At 44.8% G+C, this 18,370-nt stretch overlaps 2 protein-coding genes across 2 annotated transcripts; both read right to left on the minus strand.

Moving 5' to 3' along the window:
• Positions 1-2,060: 2,060 nt before the first annotated feature.
• LOC124690386 (cyclin-F2-2-like) lies at positions 2,061-4,809 on the minus strand. Its single transcript, XM_047223776.1, has 2 exons — positions 4,683-4,809; positions 2,061-2,518 (listed from the first exon to the last, which is right to left on the minus strand). The coding sequence occupies exons 1-2, from the start codon at positions 4,807-4,809 to the stop codon at positions 2,061-2,063; spliced, it is 585 nt and encodes a 194-aa protein (XP_047079732.1).
• Positions 4,810-7,073: 2,264 nt separating this feature from the next.
• Positions 7,074-18,161, minus strand: LOC124690387 (telomere length regulation protein TEL2 homolog). Its single transcript, XM_047223777.1, has 14 exons — positions 17,967-18,161; positions 16,247-16,520; positions 16,116-16,144; positions 15,192-15,294; positions 14,372-14,543; positions 12,187-12,375; positions 11,790-11,950; positions 10,951-11,227; positions 9,780-9,994; positions 9,571-9,669; positions 8,971-9,473; positions 8,133-8,890; positions 7,849-8,047; positions 7,074-7,476 (listed from the first exon to the last, which is right to left on the minus strand). The coding sequence occupies exons 1-14, from the start codon at positions 18,159-18,161 to the stop codon at positions 7,330-7,332; spliced, it is 3,321 nt and encodes a 1,106-aa protein (XP_047079733.1). The 3' UTR covers positions 7,074-7,329.
• Between the last annotated feature and the right edge of the window lie 209 nt (positions 18,162-18,370).

Consider the following 18,370-nt stretch of genomic DNA (forward strand, 5'->3'; position numbering starts at 1 on the left):
ACATCTTCGAGAAGCTGCACCACGGGAGATTTTCCAACCCTTTCCCCAACACTGTTAGACGAGATGATGGAGTCTTTCACGGGCTTGCAGGAAAATTTTCCCGAGGCGCAACATCCGAAGACGCCGTAGGGCGTGTGCACCAACGACATCTTCGCGAAGCTGCGTCACGGGAGATTTTCCAACCCTTTCCCCAACACTGTTAGAGGAGATGGAGTCTTTCACGGGTTTGCAGGAAAAATTTCCTGAGGCGCAACTTCCGAAGATGCCATAGGGCGTGTGCACCAACGACATCTTCGAGAAGTTGCGCCACGGGAGATTTTCCAACCCTTTCCCCAACACTATTAGAGGAGATGGAGTATTTCACGGGCTTGCATGAAAATTTTCCCGAGGCGTATCGATGCTAGGTTGGCTTGTTGGTCTGCTTGCCAAGGCGTATCGATGCTCCTTTTATAGGCACGGCGCCGCTTCTCCTTTATCTTGTTCCTCCGACAGGGCGTCGTGCGCTACATGCTTTAGTGAATGGAAGTGGCACGCCAAGTTGGTAAGTGAAGTGTGCTAAAGTGCATTTATAGGGATGGGCCTTTAGTCCCGGTTGGCCTGGCCAACTGCGACTAAAGGCCTTCGGGCCAGGCCTGAGGACCTTTAGTCGTGGTTGTCCAGGCCAACCGGGACTAAAGCCCCTCCCGTCCACCAGCTGTCGACCGAGCCCGCTAGGCCCAAACCTTCAGTCGCGGGTCGCCTCCCGAACCGCGACTAAAGACCCCATTAGTCGCGGTTCGGACATTTTGGGGACTAAAGGGGGCGTATGGAAGCCTCTTTTTCTACTAGTGCCACACATATCATGACGAAAAATATAGGTTATCCTAATCATAATTAATTCTCACATGCTAGTGGTATATCCTACATCCTGAGAACATTTTAGCCTTATTGAGTTCTAACACAAATCCCAACGCACTTGTTACTTTACTTGCTTTCATTTACTTTCTCGCAAACAAACACAACCCCTCTTTTAAACACTCCTACTTGAGATCAAAGACAACTTACAAGTATCCTTTGGTAGATAGTAATGAGGGGGATAAAGACCTCAACCGATAGCTCTCTGTGGTTCGATACTCATATTTCGAAACTAGTTGTGCACTTGCAACCATCAGATCCCTATCAAAACAAACCTCCACACAGAACATTCTCAGGTCTCTTTTTTGTGGGGTGACATTAGTGGCATAAAGATAATATTCAATCCACTATCAAAACTTCAAATAAATTAGAGTCGCAAATGTTCAAAGAGTTGCTTAAGTGGCTAACATTCAAAATATTTCAAAATACTAAAAATAATAAAAAGGAACTCAAGGAAACCACTTTTGCATCAAAAGACAAAAAATTGGGCATGTTGCAAGGTGTACTCGGGATTCTCTGATCCTCTTAACCATGAAAGCTCTAGCTCCGCGAGATGCTGTTTCTCTCGCGGTGGATAAGGACTATAATTGGCAACTCTTTGAGGTAGATTGTGCTGAGTTAGTGTGTATCTCGAAGCAGAACGAAAAGATCAGTCAATTATTTTGCCGATCCTATATGATGTTCATGAGCTAGTTATTCTTTTGAATCTTTTATTTTAGTCCACCGCACAGCAAACCATTCAGCTCGCAATTACGCTAAATTTGCATGCAATAATGTGGTCTCTTTGGGTCTGGGGTGAGTCATCAGTGTTTAGAACATAACCTCTTGGCTTATTGTAACCCTATGTGTTTGAATTAATAAAGCTCACAAGTTCTCACAAACAAAGCTAGTACTAGAAGTTCCTACTCGAAAATTCAAAACGTCACAATTGAATGCATTAGAAATAAATCACCTAGATCTTGGCCATTGCAAATGAAATGGAAAAATATATATAACCAGCAATAAAAGCTGAGATTGATGTACAGCAGTTCAATTCACAGGGAGAGACAATATTCCCAACAATTGCTCTGTTTCAGATGCATATGCACGAACTTTACAAAGAGATTTTACAATTCTTCTACACTTGTACGATCTGCCAAAATTTGCTCTCGGTTTTGGGTCACAACTCACAAGTGAGCGACTGGGCGCATAGCATGCAGGCATCCGGCCAAGTTCGTGACGTCGTACCCCGTGAGCTCCTGTATCTCCGAGCTCCACGCCGGTACGTCCGGCAGGTTGAGCAGCGCAGACCTCGCCAGGAAGATTGCAGACGACGCCACGACGGATGGCAGGTGCCCGAGGCAGGCGTAGTTGCGCAGGGACTCGTCGGCGAGCCGATGCGCCATTCGCTGGATCTTCAGCTCCTCCTCTCCTTGGGCGTGCTTGGTGAAGCGGCTGACGAAGGTGTGCGCCGTGGGGCCGCCGAGCTGGTACCCGAGCGCCACCACCATGCGGCGCTCCACGTCGAGCACCTCCTCCCTCGTGGCGGACCCGCCGACGTACCAGGAGATCTTGTCGGGGTCCAGCTTCGCCAAGGTGCGCTGGCCGTCCTCGTACTTGGCGGACACGAAGATTGTTGGCGCAGCTTCTACTGACGAGTATAGTCCGGCAAGACAACGTACCTACACGAGCACTTACGTCGAGTTGCACGTACGCTCCAAATAGCTAGCACCCTGGCAGGTGGATCGATTCAGCTAGCTAAACTTGCACGTCGGCCGGCCGGAAACGCAACACACCCAGCGATTCGACGAGCAAACACAATCCACGAAACACGATTTGTTTTTCCTCAGCCCGTAAGCTTCATCGGTTGTTTTTGGATTTTATTTATAGCAGCAAAACTGCTTGACACGTACAGGAATAGGAATAGCAAACCGACTCAGACTAGACTTTCCTATCTAGACTAAACCAAACGACTACAACTAGTACTAAGACACATTGCTGAAAATAATCTAACCGGTCTCAATTAGGACCCAGACAAGTTTGATTACTTTCCAACAATCTGTCCCTAATCTAAACTTGTCTAACATGTATCCGTACAGTCAGTATGACCACGCAGGAAACATGCAGTGCACCTCCTTTGCTCTGCAATGTTTTGCCACCGCCATTGCTCGGCCCCTGCCGCACTCGGTTCGCACCTATGTGCCACCGCTATTGCTGGCATCCTCGCACTCGGTTCGCACCATACTCCTCTTGTACTTGCTTGCAGTAGCTTCTCCTTCTACTGCTTGCACACCTCCTCGCTTTACGGTACCTTTCACCTAGCACCGTCCGCCTTCGGCATCTCACCGAACCCTGCTGGCCGCAACCAGGACGCTCCACGAGGACATGGACACAACTCACGGAACACCGTGCACACCTTAAACACTTGACTCGACGACACACCTACCTACTATTTTTTTCTTCTTTTTTTCTTTTTTTCTTTTTTTCTTTTTTTCTTTTTTTCTTTTCATTACTCAACACTTAGAGCAATGCCGGTTCATCCTCAAATACTTGATAGCAACCCGCCACGTTCTTCTTCTTCCAATCGATCCTCTTTTCAGGACACTCATGAGCATGATGTCCAAGTTCATGACACTTGAAGCACTCGTCCTTGGATTTATCGCGGCGATTGTTGCCACGACGCTCTCTTGCTATCCACTCAGATCTAGTCAAGAGAAGTTGCCCATCATCCTTTTCATCAGCGGAGCCTCGAAGCCGTTCCTCGTGAGCCTTCAACCTTCCAGTAACCTCCTCCATGGTCATTGTCTTGAGATTGCCAAATTGCTCTATTGCGGATGCAATCTCGAGAAATTTGGACGGCACGGCTCGGAGAAATTTCCTGACAGAGTTTGAATCCTCGAACTTTTCTCCGAGCAGACGTATCTCATTGGTGATGGTTGTCATCCTGAGAGCGAAGTCGTCAACTGATTCAGTGTCCTTCATCTGGAGCCTATCGAACTCGGACTTGAGCGCTTGCACCCTCACCTCCTTGATGCGATCGTCTCCCAACCGATTTGTCTTAATCGCCTCCCAAGCTTCCGCGGACGTCTTCTTCTCGGCGATCAAGGGAATCAAATCTTCTGGGACACCTTGATAGATGGCCGTCAAAGCTCTCTGATCCATCGTCTCGTCGACGGCCTTGCCATCCTCTGGCTCTACCGCGTTCCAGATTTTTGCACCGCGCATCAACGCCTTCATCTTGATCGCCCAAATCGAGTAGTTGCTCTTCGTCAGCATTGGAACTTGGCCAAACATGATACCTCCGTCCGCAGCCATGATCTTAGTCGTCGCTCCCCCCGACGACGTCGAACCCGGCGGCTCTGATACCAATTGTTGGCGCAGCTTCTACTGACGAGTATAGTCCGGCAAGACAACGTACCTACACGAGCACTTACGTCGAGTTGCACGTACGCTCCAAATAGCTAGCACCCTGGCAGGTGGATCGATTCAGCTAGCTAAACTTGCACGTCGGCCGGCCGGAAACGCAACACACCCAGCGATTCGACGAGCAAACACAATCCACGAAACACGATTTGTTTTTCCTCAGCCCGTAAGCTTCATCGGTTGTTTTTGGATTTTATTTATAGCAGCAAAACTGCTTGACACGTACAGGAATAGGAATAGCAAACCGACTCAGACTAGACTTTCCTATCTAGACTAAACCAAACGACTACAACTAGTACTAAGACACATTGCTGAAAATAATCTAACCGGTCTCAATTAGGACCCAGACAAGTTTGATTACTTTCCAACAAAGATGGCCACGGCGCCCAGGAGGCGGAGCTCGTGGTCGGTATGCTTCCTCATGGCTCGCACCGACAGGACACGGTCGACGTAGGCCACGGCGTGGTGGAGCGTGCCGTCGACGAGGTCGTGGTTCCGGACGAAGTCGTCCATCCAGTCGATCATGCGGGCGCGGTCCGACGGGCTCACCCGGTCCTGCTGCACCGTCTTCAGGTAGTCCGGCCGCGGCCGCTCCTTGGGGCTCCGCTCCGTCCTCCGGAGGTTGGCTTCGATGTCGTCTTCGTAGTCGGAGCACACCCGCCGGCGCTTCGTAGTGGAGGGCTTCTCGTTCTCGGAGACGGCTGTGGATACGGGCGGCGGCGCCGCGCGCTTTGGGAGCTTCGGTTGCACGGGGATCTCGCTGGGCGATGGCGGGAGCAGGGCGGGCACGTCGTCGACGGGCAGCTGATCGCAGAAGAATCCGATGCTGGGGGGCGGGGTTCGAAGACGGGCGACGGGCTGCCGAGCGTAGGAGAATTCGAAGCCGGGGGGCGGAGGTCGACGACGGGCGGGCAAGTCGGCGACGAGCTGCCGAGCGTAGGAGAATTCGAAGCCGGGGGGCGGAGGTCGACGACGTGCGGGCAAGTCGGCGACGGGCTGCCGAGCGAAGGAGAATCCGAAGCCGGGCGGCGGAGGGCGAGCAAAGGCCCAGGGATTCACGGCGCGCTGCATCATCGCCGCCGATCGAGGGATGAAAGGTGGATTCTTTCCTGCTATTGTGCTGGTCACACGGTGTGATCAGGGAAGGGCAGGGGTTGTGAGTTCGTGACTGTTCTGCAGCATCCATATATGCTCCTTCGGGCTCGATCGTGTCCGACTCTTCTTCCATGCGTATTAGTACCAGTCATCTTCTTTTTCGTGGCGCCAACGGGATCTCTCAAACAACCAATTCGTAAAAAGAAGAAACAGATCTCTCTGCGACAGTCCGAGTTCGCGTCGGCCTTTTCTACTTCAACCAACCGACCTATTGTAACGCGTCGTGATCAATAGCCGGGAAGGCCGCGCTGCCGGCACCGTGCCCGTGTGACTTCCGGTTCGTGGCAGAGCTTAACTCCTGTCCGTGTGAGAGACCTATATTTCACATTGATATATGCTATTTGTTGAAATCTAAAGGAATTCGTAATGCAATTACGATTAAACATATTTGGATTTTTTAGGTAATACGTGTATTATTTATAAAATACAAATACTCAAATTACAAGCCACGTAAACATCGACATGGTAGAACTGAAAGGATAGGAGAACCCTAGACCCTCGGCCAGAAAAGAAAATTACAATCCTGGCCGAAGAAACAACCCTTGAGCAAAATACGAATGTCTGTCACTCAACCTCTGGCATCACCGTAGCAACCACCCAAGGAAAGGTGGACGGACTACCTCTTCACCCGAGCTCGATACGGCTCCATCGATGTCCAGCAGCTTTGCGGATCTCCAAGGTAGCCTGCCAAAGGTAGAGCCATTGCCGTTGAAAGAATCAGCATCGAGCTCCAGATCTTGCACCCTCGCGCGACGGTGTCGGAGAAGGAATCCAGATTTGTCTGCCTCCAACCACAAACCTAGCACAAGATTCACCATCTTCTAGTTATCGCAACTGCAAATTACAGTCCTGAAAACCCTTCGGAGCTCCGCTCCGCCGCTGGAGCGAGCGCCATCGCAATGACAGAGCATGAGGACACAAGTCCACCACAAGGATGCCACCGTTGCCACGCCATCCCCGCTTGAACAGACCACTAGATCTTGCTAGATCTGAAGACCGGCGAGAAGACCATGATGCCGATCTGGAGGACTGAACAACACACGTTGCCATCAACCCCGAGACACCGCCCAAGAGGTCATCACCAGTGTGGGAGTAGAATCAAGGCAGATTTATTCGTTCGGGCGATGCACCATGGAAGACAAAACCTAACCCTAACTACTCAGCCAGAACGGAGGAACGAGGTCCCCCCTTCCTCATGCCGCCACCAGAGCGGCAAGCGGAGGGAGATGGAACCAGGCCCAACGCCCTAGCCGAAGATTGGAAGGAGTCCAGCGTCGCCGCTGCCTCTCACGAGAGGAAGAGGGCAAAGGATTAAAAAGAACTACTGAAATACTCCATCCGTCTATAAATAGATCTCCGAGGTTTGTCTAAATCTCTGGATGTATTTAAACACGAGATAGCATCTAGATACATTAGATTTAGACGAATCTTAGACGTCTATTTATGCATGGAGGTAGTATTCTAAATATGTGGAAAATGTATGTGTTATGCTTTTGAAATAACTAAATGTACATGGAGTACAAGATTTTATCACAGTTTTATTTAATACTCGTATATTGAAAAGATTTCATACCAATGTGGAACAGGTTAGGCTCAACAGTTTTCAAAAAGACAGTCTACGCTCAAAATCGTGGACAACATTCTAGACCAACTGAACTGACCATATAAGGTTAAAGAGTATGGAAGTCCAAGACCAGGCGCTACTGCTCTAGTTTGAGACATAAACCCTATTTCCCTATAAAAGTTAATAGCTAGCTAGAGAAAAGGCATAAACCCTCTAGGCAGAATTCGCTGCTCTAGTATACACCCTAAACAAACAAAAAAGTTGTAGTACGTGTACTAATACAAATGAGCAAAATTCGCTTTACAATTTTACCACTACATCATGTTTGCAAATGGTATTATAATGTTATCAAGCTTAGAAGATAGGGCCCTGGTGCCAGCCTTCGAATGTTCCGCAGATTCCAAAGAGCGTGATGTCTGAAGGACCATCTCGGAGTGTAGTCGCAGGCAGTTCATGGCCATCTAGGAAACAAACATGGGGAGTCAATATTTAGTAACAAGTGGAAAGAGTAACTGCATATCAAACATATCAGTAATTGGTTTATCTTCACACATTACCGAGAGAACAGTACCCGGCGAATATAAAGATGGTTAGCTACTCCTACTTAGCAAGTAAAAAGACTGAGACAATACAAGGTTAATAGCAGACGAACTAGTAGTTAGCTTAGTTTACATTATCAGAGATATTTGTGCAGTCAAAAATCAAATATTGTACAATAATGGTCAATTTACATATAACGCTTGCTATGTGCTTATTATCCTATCATGGCTAATACAGATGGCGTAGAAGAGACCAAGAACTGATTCATTCTGCAAGATGGTAGGAGTACTCACCGATGTGCACTCTGTATCAGGATCAGCTTCAGCAATTTGCAAGGCCCATGTGCGTATCCATTCTAAACCAGTAGAAATGTCCCGGTTGCCTTCTATAAGAATGGATGCCACATACGACGGGTGCAAAGCAATCAATATACAAGAAGCTGCAAACAACACAGACCTTCTCACATATGCTTCAGCATGCTGCGAAATCTCCCTGAAGAAAAAAAAATCATGTCAACGACAATTCGTTACCACATAAGGTCCCTAACAGCGAAAATATTTATCCTGACATGGAATACCTAGATCCTATCATATCCAGAAGAGCTGGGGCAAGAGCTGATGCTTCCGGATGCATGGCCATGCACTTCATACAGACACCAAGCATGTATATCAATTTACCGAGGACAACAAAGTCCCGATTGAGCAGGTCCACCCCATGTCTTCTTTTGTCATATCCTTGCATAACAGGGAGCATAAATGCAGCAGCATACAAAGGAAATTTGTTTTTTGACCCCTCCACCTGCAAATCTTTTGCTTTCCTGAGACCCCATTTGCGAGATTTTCCTGATTTAACCTGACCTGATCTAGATGGAACTTCTCTTTCATAACGGTGTGACCAACTCAAAAGTGATCCTGGTTCTGAGACCTCTCTCCAAGGGCTTGCGCCAAGAGGTCCTCTGTCACTAGGAACCAACCAGGACGGGGAAGTATCAGAAATTAAGTTCCCATGCCGCTGTTGTTTATTTATAATTTTAGTTTCAGCAAGCTCCTGCGCTGCCTCAGTCATAACATCGATAACTAAAATACGCTGACTTATATCCACACTCGATGAATATAGCAATTTGGTCAGAACATCTAATGATTCAAATGGGTTGGTTACCAGCAAGGCGACTAATGCCTTCTGTCGCTTTTCTTCAGCAGAATCTTCCTCGCCTTCCATTGCAGCATCAGAACAACGTACATGCACCAGTGCTTGAACAAGGTCGCCTGCGTTGTGGCGCAATTCATCAGGTGATGCTCTCACAAGTTTTTCAGCAGAACTAAGAGCTCTTTCAACCTTGTGAAGACAAAAAAAAAAAGGTCAGGATTGTGCAGTAGTTTTGTATGAAGTATTCGTAACAGTAAGTGGAAACTTACACCATCCAGATCGTCAGGTTTTCGTAGTGCAGCAGCAAGATCACTTAGATGTGTGAAATTCTTCTGCAAATCTGTGTCATCATCTGATAGATCATATGGCTCCAGCGAGGAATCACTGGAAGCATCAATGTCCATGCTTTCCTCATCACAGTGTTCCTCAAAATTTGTAGCAGCACCAGACATTTCATCAGAATCTAATGATTTGATCTCTACGATTTTTACTCTGTTGTCTGAAATATCATGCCTGATAGCCTTTGCCTTTTTCTCACCAGCATTTCTCCTGTTCTCATCACGTGAACATGGTTTTGATTTGCTTCCAAGTTCTACATCATGTGAAGGAGCTTTGATCCTCTTTGGGGAAAGAACCCCGAACTCCCAGTCAACATTCTCAGAACAGTCGTCATCAAGGTAAAGAGGATTTTTCGGATCAACAATTTTAGAAAATGTCAATGCAACGGCACTGGCCATCTTCCGGACTAAATCAATTGGGCTCTCTAACCTACCTATAATCAAAACAACATTCATTGAATAGATATTATGATTGTGCTAAACTGCTAACCGCATTCTGGTAAGCTGATGCAAGGCAAGAGAAGTACTTACAGGTTACTCCTTGAAGAATACAATTCAATACATCTTTAGTCATCTCTAATTCTCTTTTTGACATGTTCTCCAAACATAACCCTATTGCTGCAGTGATATCTGCATATTGCTTAAGGAGAAGAATGCCAGATGATAACTTGCATTGATAAATGAACAATATACATTTAAAAAAAAATGAACAATATAGTTTTAAGTGCCTCAAAGGATACAAGCTTGTTGCTCCACTGAATATGACTGAACAAACTCTTTCTTGGACCAAATACTAACTAAGGTTTGCAATGTAACTATGAAGTTTGATGTCTTTTGAATCTGAGTTTCCATGACTGAATTTGGTGGAAACTCAAAGACAGCATAGTGAAGAATCCATCTCAGGCAGCATAAAGGAAATGTTTTCCAGAGCAAAAATTTGTCAATAAACATTGCCCTGAAGCACAGCAAAATTTATGTTAAGCAAAAGAAAAGGGTATAATTTATAAGAAAGAAGCAATTTAATAAATTGCTTTCAAAGTCATGCAGGTTTGGACGATCTAATAATAGTTGAACATACATGGACCATGTGTTTGTCCATCATAGTAAAACAGCAACAGTAAATTATTTTTTTTAAAGGGCCTGAACAATATTAATTGCCTTATCACCTAACATGCAGACTAAAGAAAATTAGAAAAAAGAAGAGCTTGGAGCCTTAGACATGACAACATATCAAGAAAATATAGCTTTCCAATCGAAGCAAATGTTAGATCCTTGATATGAGCAAATATTACTTTATGCTTAGACATCTATAACTTATGCTTATACATCCATGCTTTTCCTAGATATCTGTCTTCAACATCTATACCTTACATGTCCACCATTCCATGAAGGAACATCGTGGCAGACACCAAACATATCACGGACAAGCTTATTGGATGTTACCTGAACATGCAACGCTGAACCATATGGCAATGATGGCATGCAAAAGACATCATCACAAAATAATCTGTAACCATTGACAACTAAACCACATACAACGCATTCAACAAATTTAATGAACACATACCGGGCAGATTAACATGTACTCCCCCCCGTCCCATAATATAAGATCTTATTACAACCAATATACTAACATCCTATATTATGGGACAGAGGGAGTACTAGTCAGCATCCACACAACAATCTTCACAGAGAGAAAAAGGGAACCCTGCAGTGACAAATACTGGTTTGCATACTTGTCAAATTGGAAATTTGTGAACTAAATCCTGGCCAAGGAAGCCTTTTCAAGTATACTTCCTTTCACATAGTAACATAGCATGCCAAATAGACAGTGGACTAAGGAAGTAGCTAAGCTAGAACAAGCACTTACAGTATTTAGTACAATTAAAGTGGTCATAGGTACTATCTCACCTCATAACAGTCATATGCATGATACTCTGATTAAACAGCGTCCACAAAATCCAGTAAGCTTCTTCATCACTTATATGTTGTGATGCGAGTTGGAGCAACATCTCTTCAGTCAATCTTTCAATAGAATGTTGATCTCTCAATGCTTCAACCACATTGAACCAAAATCGAGACTGAGAAACATTCTTGACCATGTCAGGAATTATCGTCTTACGATCTGATGCGACACATCTCTGTAAATGATTACGGATCATAGGAATCAATTCAGCAACTAAAACGCCTGAAAAGATCAATGTGTCTTATCAGACATGAAGATCCTGATGCCTTTTATGTGCCATAACGATAGTAAAAAAAGGGTAAAAATCTTATGAAATATAAATTGTTGTGGACCAGGTACTTGATATGCTAACTATCAGGAGATCCAATCCATTGGCCCAAGTCTGGTCAACTTCGAAGAAATTGGGATTGCAGACAACAGCTAAAAACAGGAACCGAGTGTAAACTGAAATTTACTTTTAAATCAAATCAACCAACCGATTGTAGTGGTAGTAATCATATCCATGTCAAAAGCATTACAAAGAGTGGAAAAGAAGCTGCCTCCTCATCCAAGCCATAGTAGTAGATCACATAAATGCAGAATCAAGATGCCAACCTGAAGCATAAGGAGTTGAATGTACTACAATTATTGTATCCTACCAAACGACATGGCAGAATCATTACTGTCACAACCAGAATTGGGCACACTGTTTGTCGAAATGATTTGAGAATTTGTAAATGTAAATTTCAAGAATAAGCAAGTCAACAGCGCACATGAATTTGCATTCTGAGAGATGAGATCTCACCAGTAGACCCACGACGGCTAATACGCGATAGCACTTGACCCACAAAGAGGAACACGGGACTTAGCACACCCTGTTCATTGCCATCTTTGTCAGCAGATGACTCGATAGCTGCTTCTTCAGCTCGAACAAGAAGTTGGCTGACAACACTCTTGAAGAATGATCTTGCTTGTGTTAAGGACTTCAAATTTCAAGTGAATATTGTGCCAAATAATGGAGAAAATTAATTAATTAAGTCCTTCCCCCACCCCCTAACCAAACCCGCATTTAGACCATTCTATACTTGCGACCCACTCACATTGAAACATGCTAGAAGGATGGAATGAGAAAATTAAGCAGGGAAGAACCCTGAGTGATTTAATTTAGACTTGAAGATATACAGCAGATACAACAAGGATACGATGATGTAAGAGCAGATGCGGCTCCCATTGTTGCTTTATCTGGAATAGATGCAAGTAATTGTGCAACCCTTGAGATGAAAGTCGATTTTTCTGGGTTGAGAATGCCATCATCTTGCTTATTGGAAAAGGTAAACTCTTCAACAATCTGGCACACCCCCTTATTCTCAATCAAGCATAGAACTAATATCCTACAATGAAGGGAAAATCATAAAAATATCAATAACAAAGCAAAAACAACTAGCAGGAATGCATCAAGTATTGTCTTATGGGGTAGACGAGTGGTCAAAGAGATATAGAGTGGCCTGCTTTTTACTTTTACAATATTTTCTTGCTTAAGATTATAGTTGGAGAAATACCATAGGAACAAACTTCAAGGAGTTCATACATCAGAAACTAATCTTGGTTAACTTTAGGAGTTAAAATAATAATTACAGATTGTTGAATTGTGCAATCAATTGCTCTTCATGACACTATGTTGTCTCCATTCAATTGTTCCACACTTCCATCTGTCCTTACCACATATGCCCCTTAGCTCCGCTAAATCGTTCAGCAGCTTTCAAGAGCCAACTTGAAACGACCAGTTAAATATATTAAGATATCATATAAGCGATTACCTCCCTTTTTATTTTTAACTGGACAACTTTGGACATCAATAGTCTCCACACATCTTTGGCCAATGTTTTTTCTAATTATTGCTAGCAAAATTAACCAATATAGCATGCTTTTGATGAAAATATCTAACATAGTAATTTTCATCTCACAAATCCAAATACTTTATGTCTAGCTGTAGTTGTGCACATTCTTAAATGACAAGTAGAAGAGAACAGGTTGAGTATGAAGTGTGATCTGCATCTGTATACTTTTTTTGTTTGGTTATATTGTGTTATCTCCTCTTCCTCAGCAACCTTCCCTGATAATAGATTATCAGAAAATGTTCCCATGTTGCTTCTGCTATAGCTACATAAAATACAATACTCGGAAGTGCAAGATAGGATCTGCACAAAACTCTGCATGCTGAATTGTTTGGCACCACATGGCTGAAGCATAGTGATTCAGTAAAAATACAAACCAACCATCAGGAGAAAAAAGAAGGCATGATACCCCCTCCGTTCGTCAGAAATAAGGCCTATAAATTTCTTCGGAAGTCAAAGGACGTAAACTTTGACCTTTTTCTAAAAACTTGGTCAAACTTTACACTGTTTTGACTTTTGAAAAAATTTATAGGCCTTACTTTCAGGAACGGCGGGAGTACTAGTTAAGACTTACATAGTTCAAGTGTTGAACTGTCATGCAAGATTTGTGTGTGCTAAGAGCAAGTCCAACAGCACCCCTACATTTTCTTCCCTATATCTTCATGTAGGGGACACCCCTAAAAAGATTCCTCCCCTATATTTTTCTTCTTTCCAACAGCTCCCCTATAATTCCTCCCCAATGTCATATTCACATATATTTTAATAATGTAGAGCCCACATGTAAGATTTATAACAAGACATAAACATGGGTTGGGGCATGTATAGGGGGCACCTCCACAACCCCAATGCATAGGGGAGAGAGGGGGGTTGAGTTGGGGACACCAATATTTAGGGGAGGCTATAGGGGAGCTGTTGGAGCCATATTTTTCTTATTTCTTCCCTATATTTGGTATAGGGGTGGTTATAAGGGTGCTGTTGGACTTGCTCTTAGAGCAAGTCCAACAGCACCCCTACATTTTCTTCCCTATATCTTCATGTAGGGGACACCCCTAAAAAGATTCCTCCCCTATATTTTTCTTCTTTCCAACAGCTCCCCTATAATTCCTCCCCAATGTCATATTCACATATATTTTAATAATGTAGAGCCCACATGTAAGATTTATAACAAGACATAAACATGGATTGGGGCATGTATAGGGGGCACCTCCACAACCCCAATGCATAGGGGAGAGAGGGGGGTTGAGTTGGGGACACCAATATTTAGGGGAGGCTATAGGGGAGCTGTTGGAGCCATATTTTTCTTATTTCTTCCCTATATTTGGTATAGGGGTGGTTATAAGGGTGCTGTTGGACTTGCTCTAAGAGAGAATTGTTGGGGTTATCTGATGTCTAATAAAAAAAGCTTGATAATTGTCCAGACCAAAACAGTTTAACTGACACAAGATTCAGGTGTGATGACATATCATAAGTAGAGGGTTGCTTAAGAATAGACCTTTCAATGTTCAAACAGAAAATGTTATGATCCTCCTTAGAGCCTTCATTTTGAGATAAAGCTGGAACAAGAGCCTGAATCACTTCAGTAGGAGGACCTCTGACAAAAAATGAATCGTAGATTTCTTTTCTCGTAGAGCTGCGGATCTGCCGTAGCCACTTCAAAGCAATATCTGGACAAACAAAGTGCAAAAGTAGGATTATAAACAGAAACCATTTGCATGGGACTAGCAAACTGCAAGAAGCTTAGTGAATGAGGTACCGCTGAACACTATAATAATCTATGAGAACATAATAAGCATATAAAAAAGAAAGGGTCGATATGAAAAACTAGTTGGCAAAGAACGTTAGATTACCCAAGTCCTCCTATTTTAGTGACATGAGCAAACATGCATTCTTTCATTATAAACAGATGTGACACGACGAGTATAATCCAGTAAATACTAAACACTTCTGCTGCAAATCTCTCTTCACTCTTGCCTGCCACCCACGGTATAGTGAATATATATAGATGATTTTAGGATGGACCTGAGCATGAAATAATTTAATAGTATTTTATGACCATAACTTTTTAACAGACTCTATGAGTTCCAGGTTCAGGTTTTGATTAATGGCACAATCACTAGTCAAGCAATGCATATACACATGACACTGATGAGTCGAACAGATAAAAAATGATTGTATGACACAGTTCGCAGATGACATTAATGGTGTATGTTTACGAGACTGAGTACTTATGTGCAAATGAGGACATTATGCGTGTCAAATACCTCAGTAATAATGTATATGCATACAGTGAGAGGTTTGAGGAGTGAGCTTACTGCCAAGTAATATCTTAGACATGGTAGGAAATGCTGGGCCATGATAAAAAGCGCGCCTCCAAGACTCCCTTTCATCATGGGTGAGGCTGACAACACTGGTAATCTGAAAACAGAGAAAATAGATGCATCACCCCAGCTCTATCATGGCCTATAAGGCTAGAACTCTGATTTTCTCTCTCTCAAATATGCAACCTAGTCCTCTGTAATGTGTGCATTACCAAGGACTCAGGTCTATAAAGCATTAAATGCATACGATAACATCTCCCCGAAGCAATCTTTTTTAGACCTCGTGTGGATTATGTTTAAATAAAAATATATATAATGAAAACAGAAAAAAATAACTACATTCAGAGACAGTCAGACTTTTATGAATTAATAATATAAACATATAACCTAAAACTAGTAGTTCGGCGCTTCACAGATCTTGCAATTTGCTTGCCCTCTATATGACCATTCATGTTCTCAGGTTTGTTTATACCTATCTATTGAAAGAAATTATGAATGCTCCAATATTTTAAGGAAGTAATTCCTTCCAGAGTCATTTTTCTGAAGTCAAACCTAGATTGTACATTCGACTTCCTTAATTCTTACATATAGCTTAGAACAGTCCCTATAATAGCTCTCAGTCATTTAAGCTTGGTGCAAAGGTATTGCTAGCTTGCTAAATTCGTCTTATGCTATCTCTTATTTCTCCAGGCGAACTGTATTTTCCGTTCTATCCTGATTTGTAATAGACAGCCTCATGGTTAGAAGCATAAAACTAGCATTCCTACAGTTACAATCCTACCCGATTGCAAGTGAAAACACAGAGAGGGCCTCCCAATTCTCCATAGACCCTCCTACCGTGCTTCCCAGCAACAGAATCAACCGAAACCCTCAAAAAAATTGTGATCGAATGAATGAAACTGAGGCTTGGGGTCCCACCTGGCTTCTGAAGGGCTCGTCCACGGTACCTGCAGGGGAGCGCACGCGGAAGAGAGCGCGTCAGAGGCCTCTGGAGGGCGCAACTGAGAGATGGGGATGGGGTTGAGGGGGGTTAGGATTCGGAGCCTCACCAGCGACGGTGGCGGAGTCCACGGGGAAGAGGAGGACGGCGACGGCGTGGATCGCGCGGACCACCTCGCCGGCGGTGGACGCTGCGGCGACTGCGTCGGCCGCCTCCGCCACCTTGTCCATGGCTACGGCTTCCAGGCGCGCGCCTCCGCCTCCGCCCTCCGGGGAGGCCGCGGCCGCGGCGTTGGCTGCCATGAGAAGCAAAGGGGAGAGAAGTGGGAACAGGCGAGGACGAGAGCGTTCGAGGGGTTGCGGGGGGTTTTGGTCCTTTTGGAGCTACAGAAATACAGAGTAGTGTCAGAAGTATTAAAAATACAGCCTATCGGTACCAGAGTTTGAAGTGTGTGTGTGTTTTACAAACAGATTTGTTTTACTGTCAAAAGAAAAATACAGACAGATTTGTTTTTATTTTGCCAAATTCCACCAATCTATTAGTAATAATAATAATTAAAAGTGGTATAAAAATGTCAGAAGTATTAAAAAAAGAGCTACAAATAGCCCTTTAGACCCCCAACCACAACACTAGCGCGAGCCCAAGGCGCACCGCTGCCTCCGCTCATTCATCACCGGAGCAGGATAAACCTTTTCGTAGTAAATTTGTTGTAGTAGAAGAAAAATCATCGTGCTAAAATCCCAAAGAACCAGCGCACCAAAGTTGCAACTATCGCAATGATGACAACCATTGATCGAAAGAGACTGATGTACAACCATACCAACGAACACAAATATCGATCAGATGCCAGGAGATCTCCTCGACACATGACTCCATGTGGCCTTCGTTGACGCTAGACACACCCACCGGAGTAAGGATAGAGCAGGGTGTAGCCCCGCATCACCATCTAGAAGACATTGTAAAACAATCTAAACAAAAAAGGAAACCTTTTCGGGTGTTTTGTTCGAAAGTCTAAATAAAACCTCAAAAGTTACTTTATCCAAACCGAGTATTCTTCGGTATCTCTCGAAGCAAATGATTTTCATTCCTAAGTTTTCTAAATCCTGACGATGCCTTACATCATCTTTACACTACTAGAAAAAGGCTTAGTCGTAATATCCCTAGCAGTGGTGGCGCAAGGTGGTAGTGGTGTGCTATGCTATATAGCGCAGTGGCCCACCACGATCAGGTGCTCCTCTGGTAGCCCCAGTACTAATGGCGCATTAGGGCCAATACGCGACATTGCTATATATGTGTCTGGTCCACCCTCTTCTCTAGACTTAGCAACCGACCGATTTCAGAGATCTATTTGTTTTTCTCCTAGGATGGCGCGTGGACCGAATTTGGCGTAGTGTCCTCTAATGGTCCGTTTGGGTCCAGGGTGAACCACCGTTCCAGGTGGCTCCAGTTCCAACGAAGCGTGGCCTTGGTGGCACATGCCATGCTTGGACTAGGTGGCAAACGCTAGCGCTAATGCCACCCACACCGGAGCCGCGAGATGACGTTGTTGTGCCAAGTCGACGTCGAATGATCTTCGTGAGCCCGTCCCACCTGTCGAGCTCCTCCAACTCGAACTGCTCGAGGGCGACCTTGGGGACCTCATCCTCGGCTATAGCTCGTACGGTTGCAGCCCGGGGCGTCCTCCTCCTCGACGGTTGCCGCCTACAACCCGAGCCTGACGAGTGCCTTGTAGTCCTTCGTGTCGTTGCACGGTTCCTCGCCGCGCACTTCGTCGTCGTTCTCCTGCTCCTTGTGGGGGGGGGGGGGGACTCCTTCAGTGTGTCGCCTACGAAGCAGGCGCGGCGCCACAACCCATAGGTCGTGCTCCAACCCGAGCCACATGTCCCACATGGGATGGTTGGGTCATAGGCGGGGTTGCCCCACAGGTCCGGGCAGTAGCAGCACCTCCCCGACAGTGGTTCTAGCACGGCGGCATGTCCTCTCGCATTACGGGAGGCACCATCCTTTTGTGCGCACGACCACATTTCTGGCATATATTTGGGCTAGGAATGGGTCAGTCCGTGTGGCTGGACCAAAAAACAACGCCCCCCCTGTCTACGCGGACCAAAACATTTTGACCATGCTGCAGAAATGCCCTTACGTCCTTCCCTTAACTATTTAAAGAAAATGCTGGATAGGTCATAAGTGATGATACATTCCTTACGTCCTTCCCTCAACTTACAAAAAAATGTTG

The sequence above is a fragment of the Lolium rigidum genome, chromosome 2, assembly GCF_022539505.1.
Source record: "Lolium rigidum isolate FL_2022 chromosome 2, APGP_CSIRO_Lrig_0.1, whole genome shotgun sequence".
Taxonomy (NCBI): Eukaryota; Viridiplantae; Streptophyta; class Magnoliopsida; order Poales; family Poaceae; genus Lolium; species Lolium rigidum.

Coding starts and splice junctions, on each gene's coding strand:
- LOC124690387 (XM_047223777.1), bottom strand. CDS start 18,161: ATGTGGTCGTGCGCACAAAAGGATGGTGCCTCCCGTAATGCGAGAGGA. Junction 11,951..12,186: donor GCATCTGCTCTTACATCATC/GTATCCTTGTTG, acceptor AACACAAGCAAG/ATCATTCTTCAAGAGTGTTG. Junction 8,048..8,132: donor CTGGATATGATAGGATCTAG/GTATTCCATGTC, acceptor TTTTTTCTTCAG/GGAGATTTCGCAGCATGCTG.
- LOC124690386 (XM_047223776.1), bottom strand. CDS start 4,809: ATGGACGACTTCGTCCGGAACCACGACCTCGTCGACGGCACGCTCCAC. Junction 2,519..4,682: donor CCACGAGCTCCGCCTCCTGG/GCGCCGTGGCCA, acceptor CGTCAGTAGAAG/CTGCGCCAACAATCTTCGTG.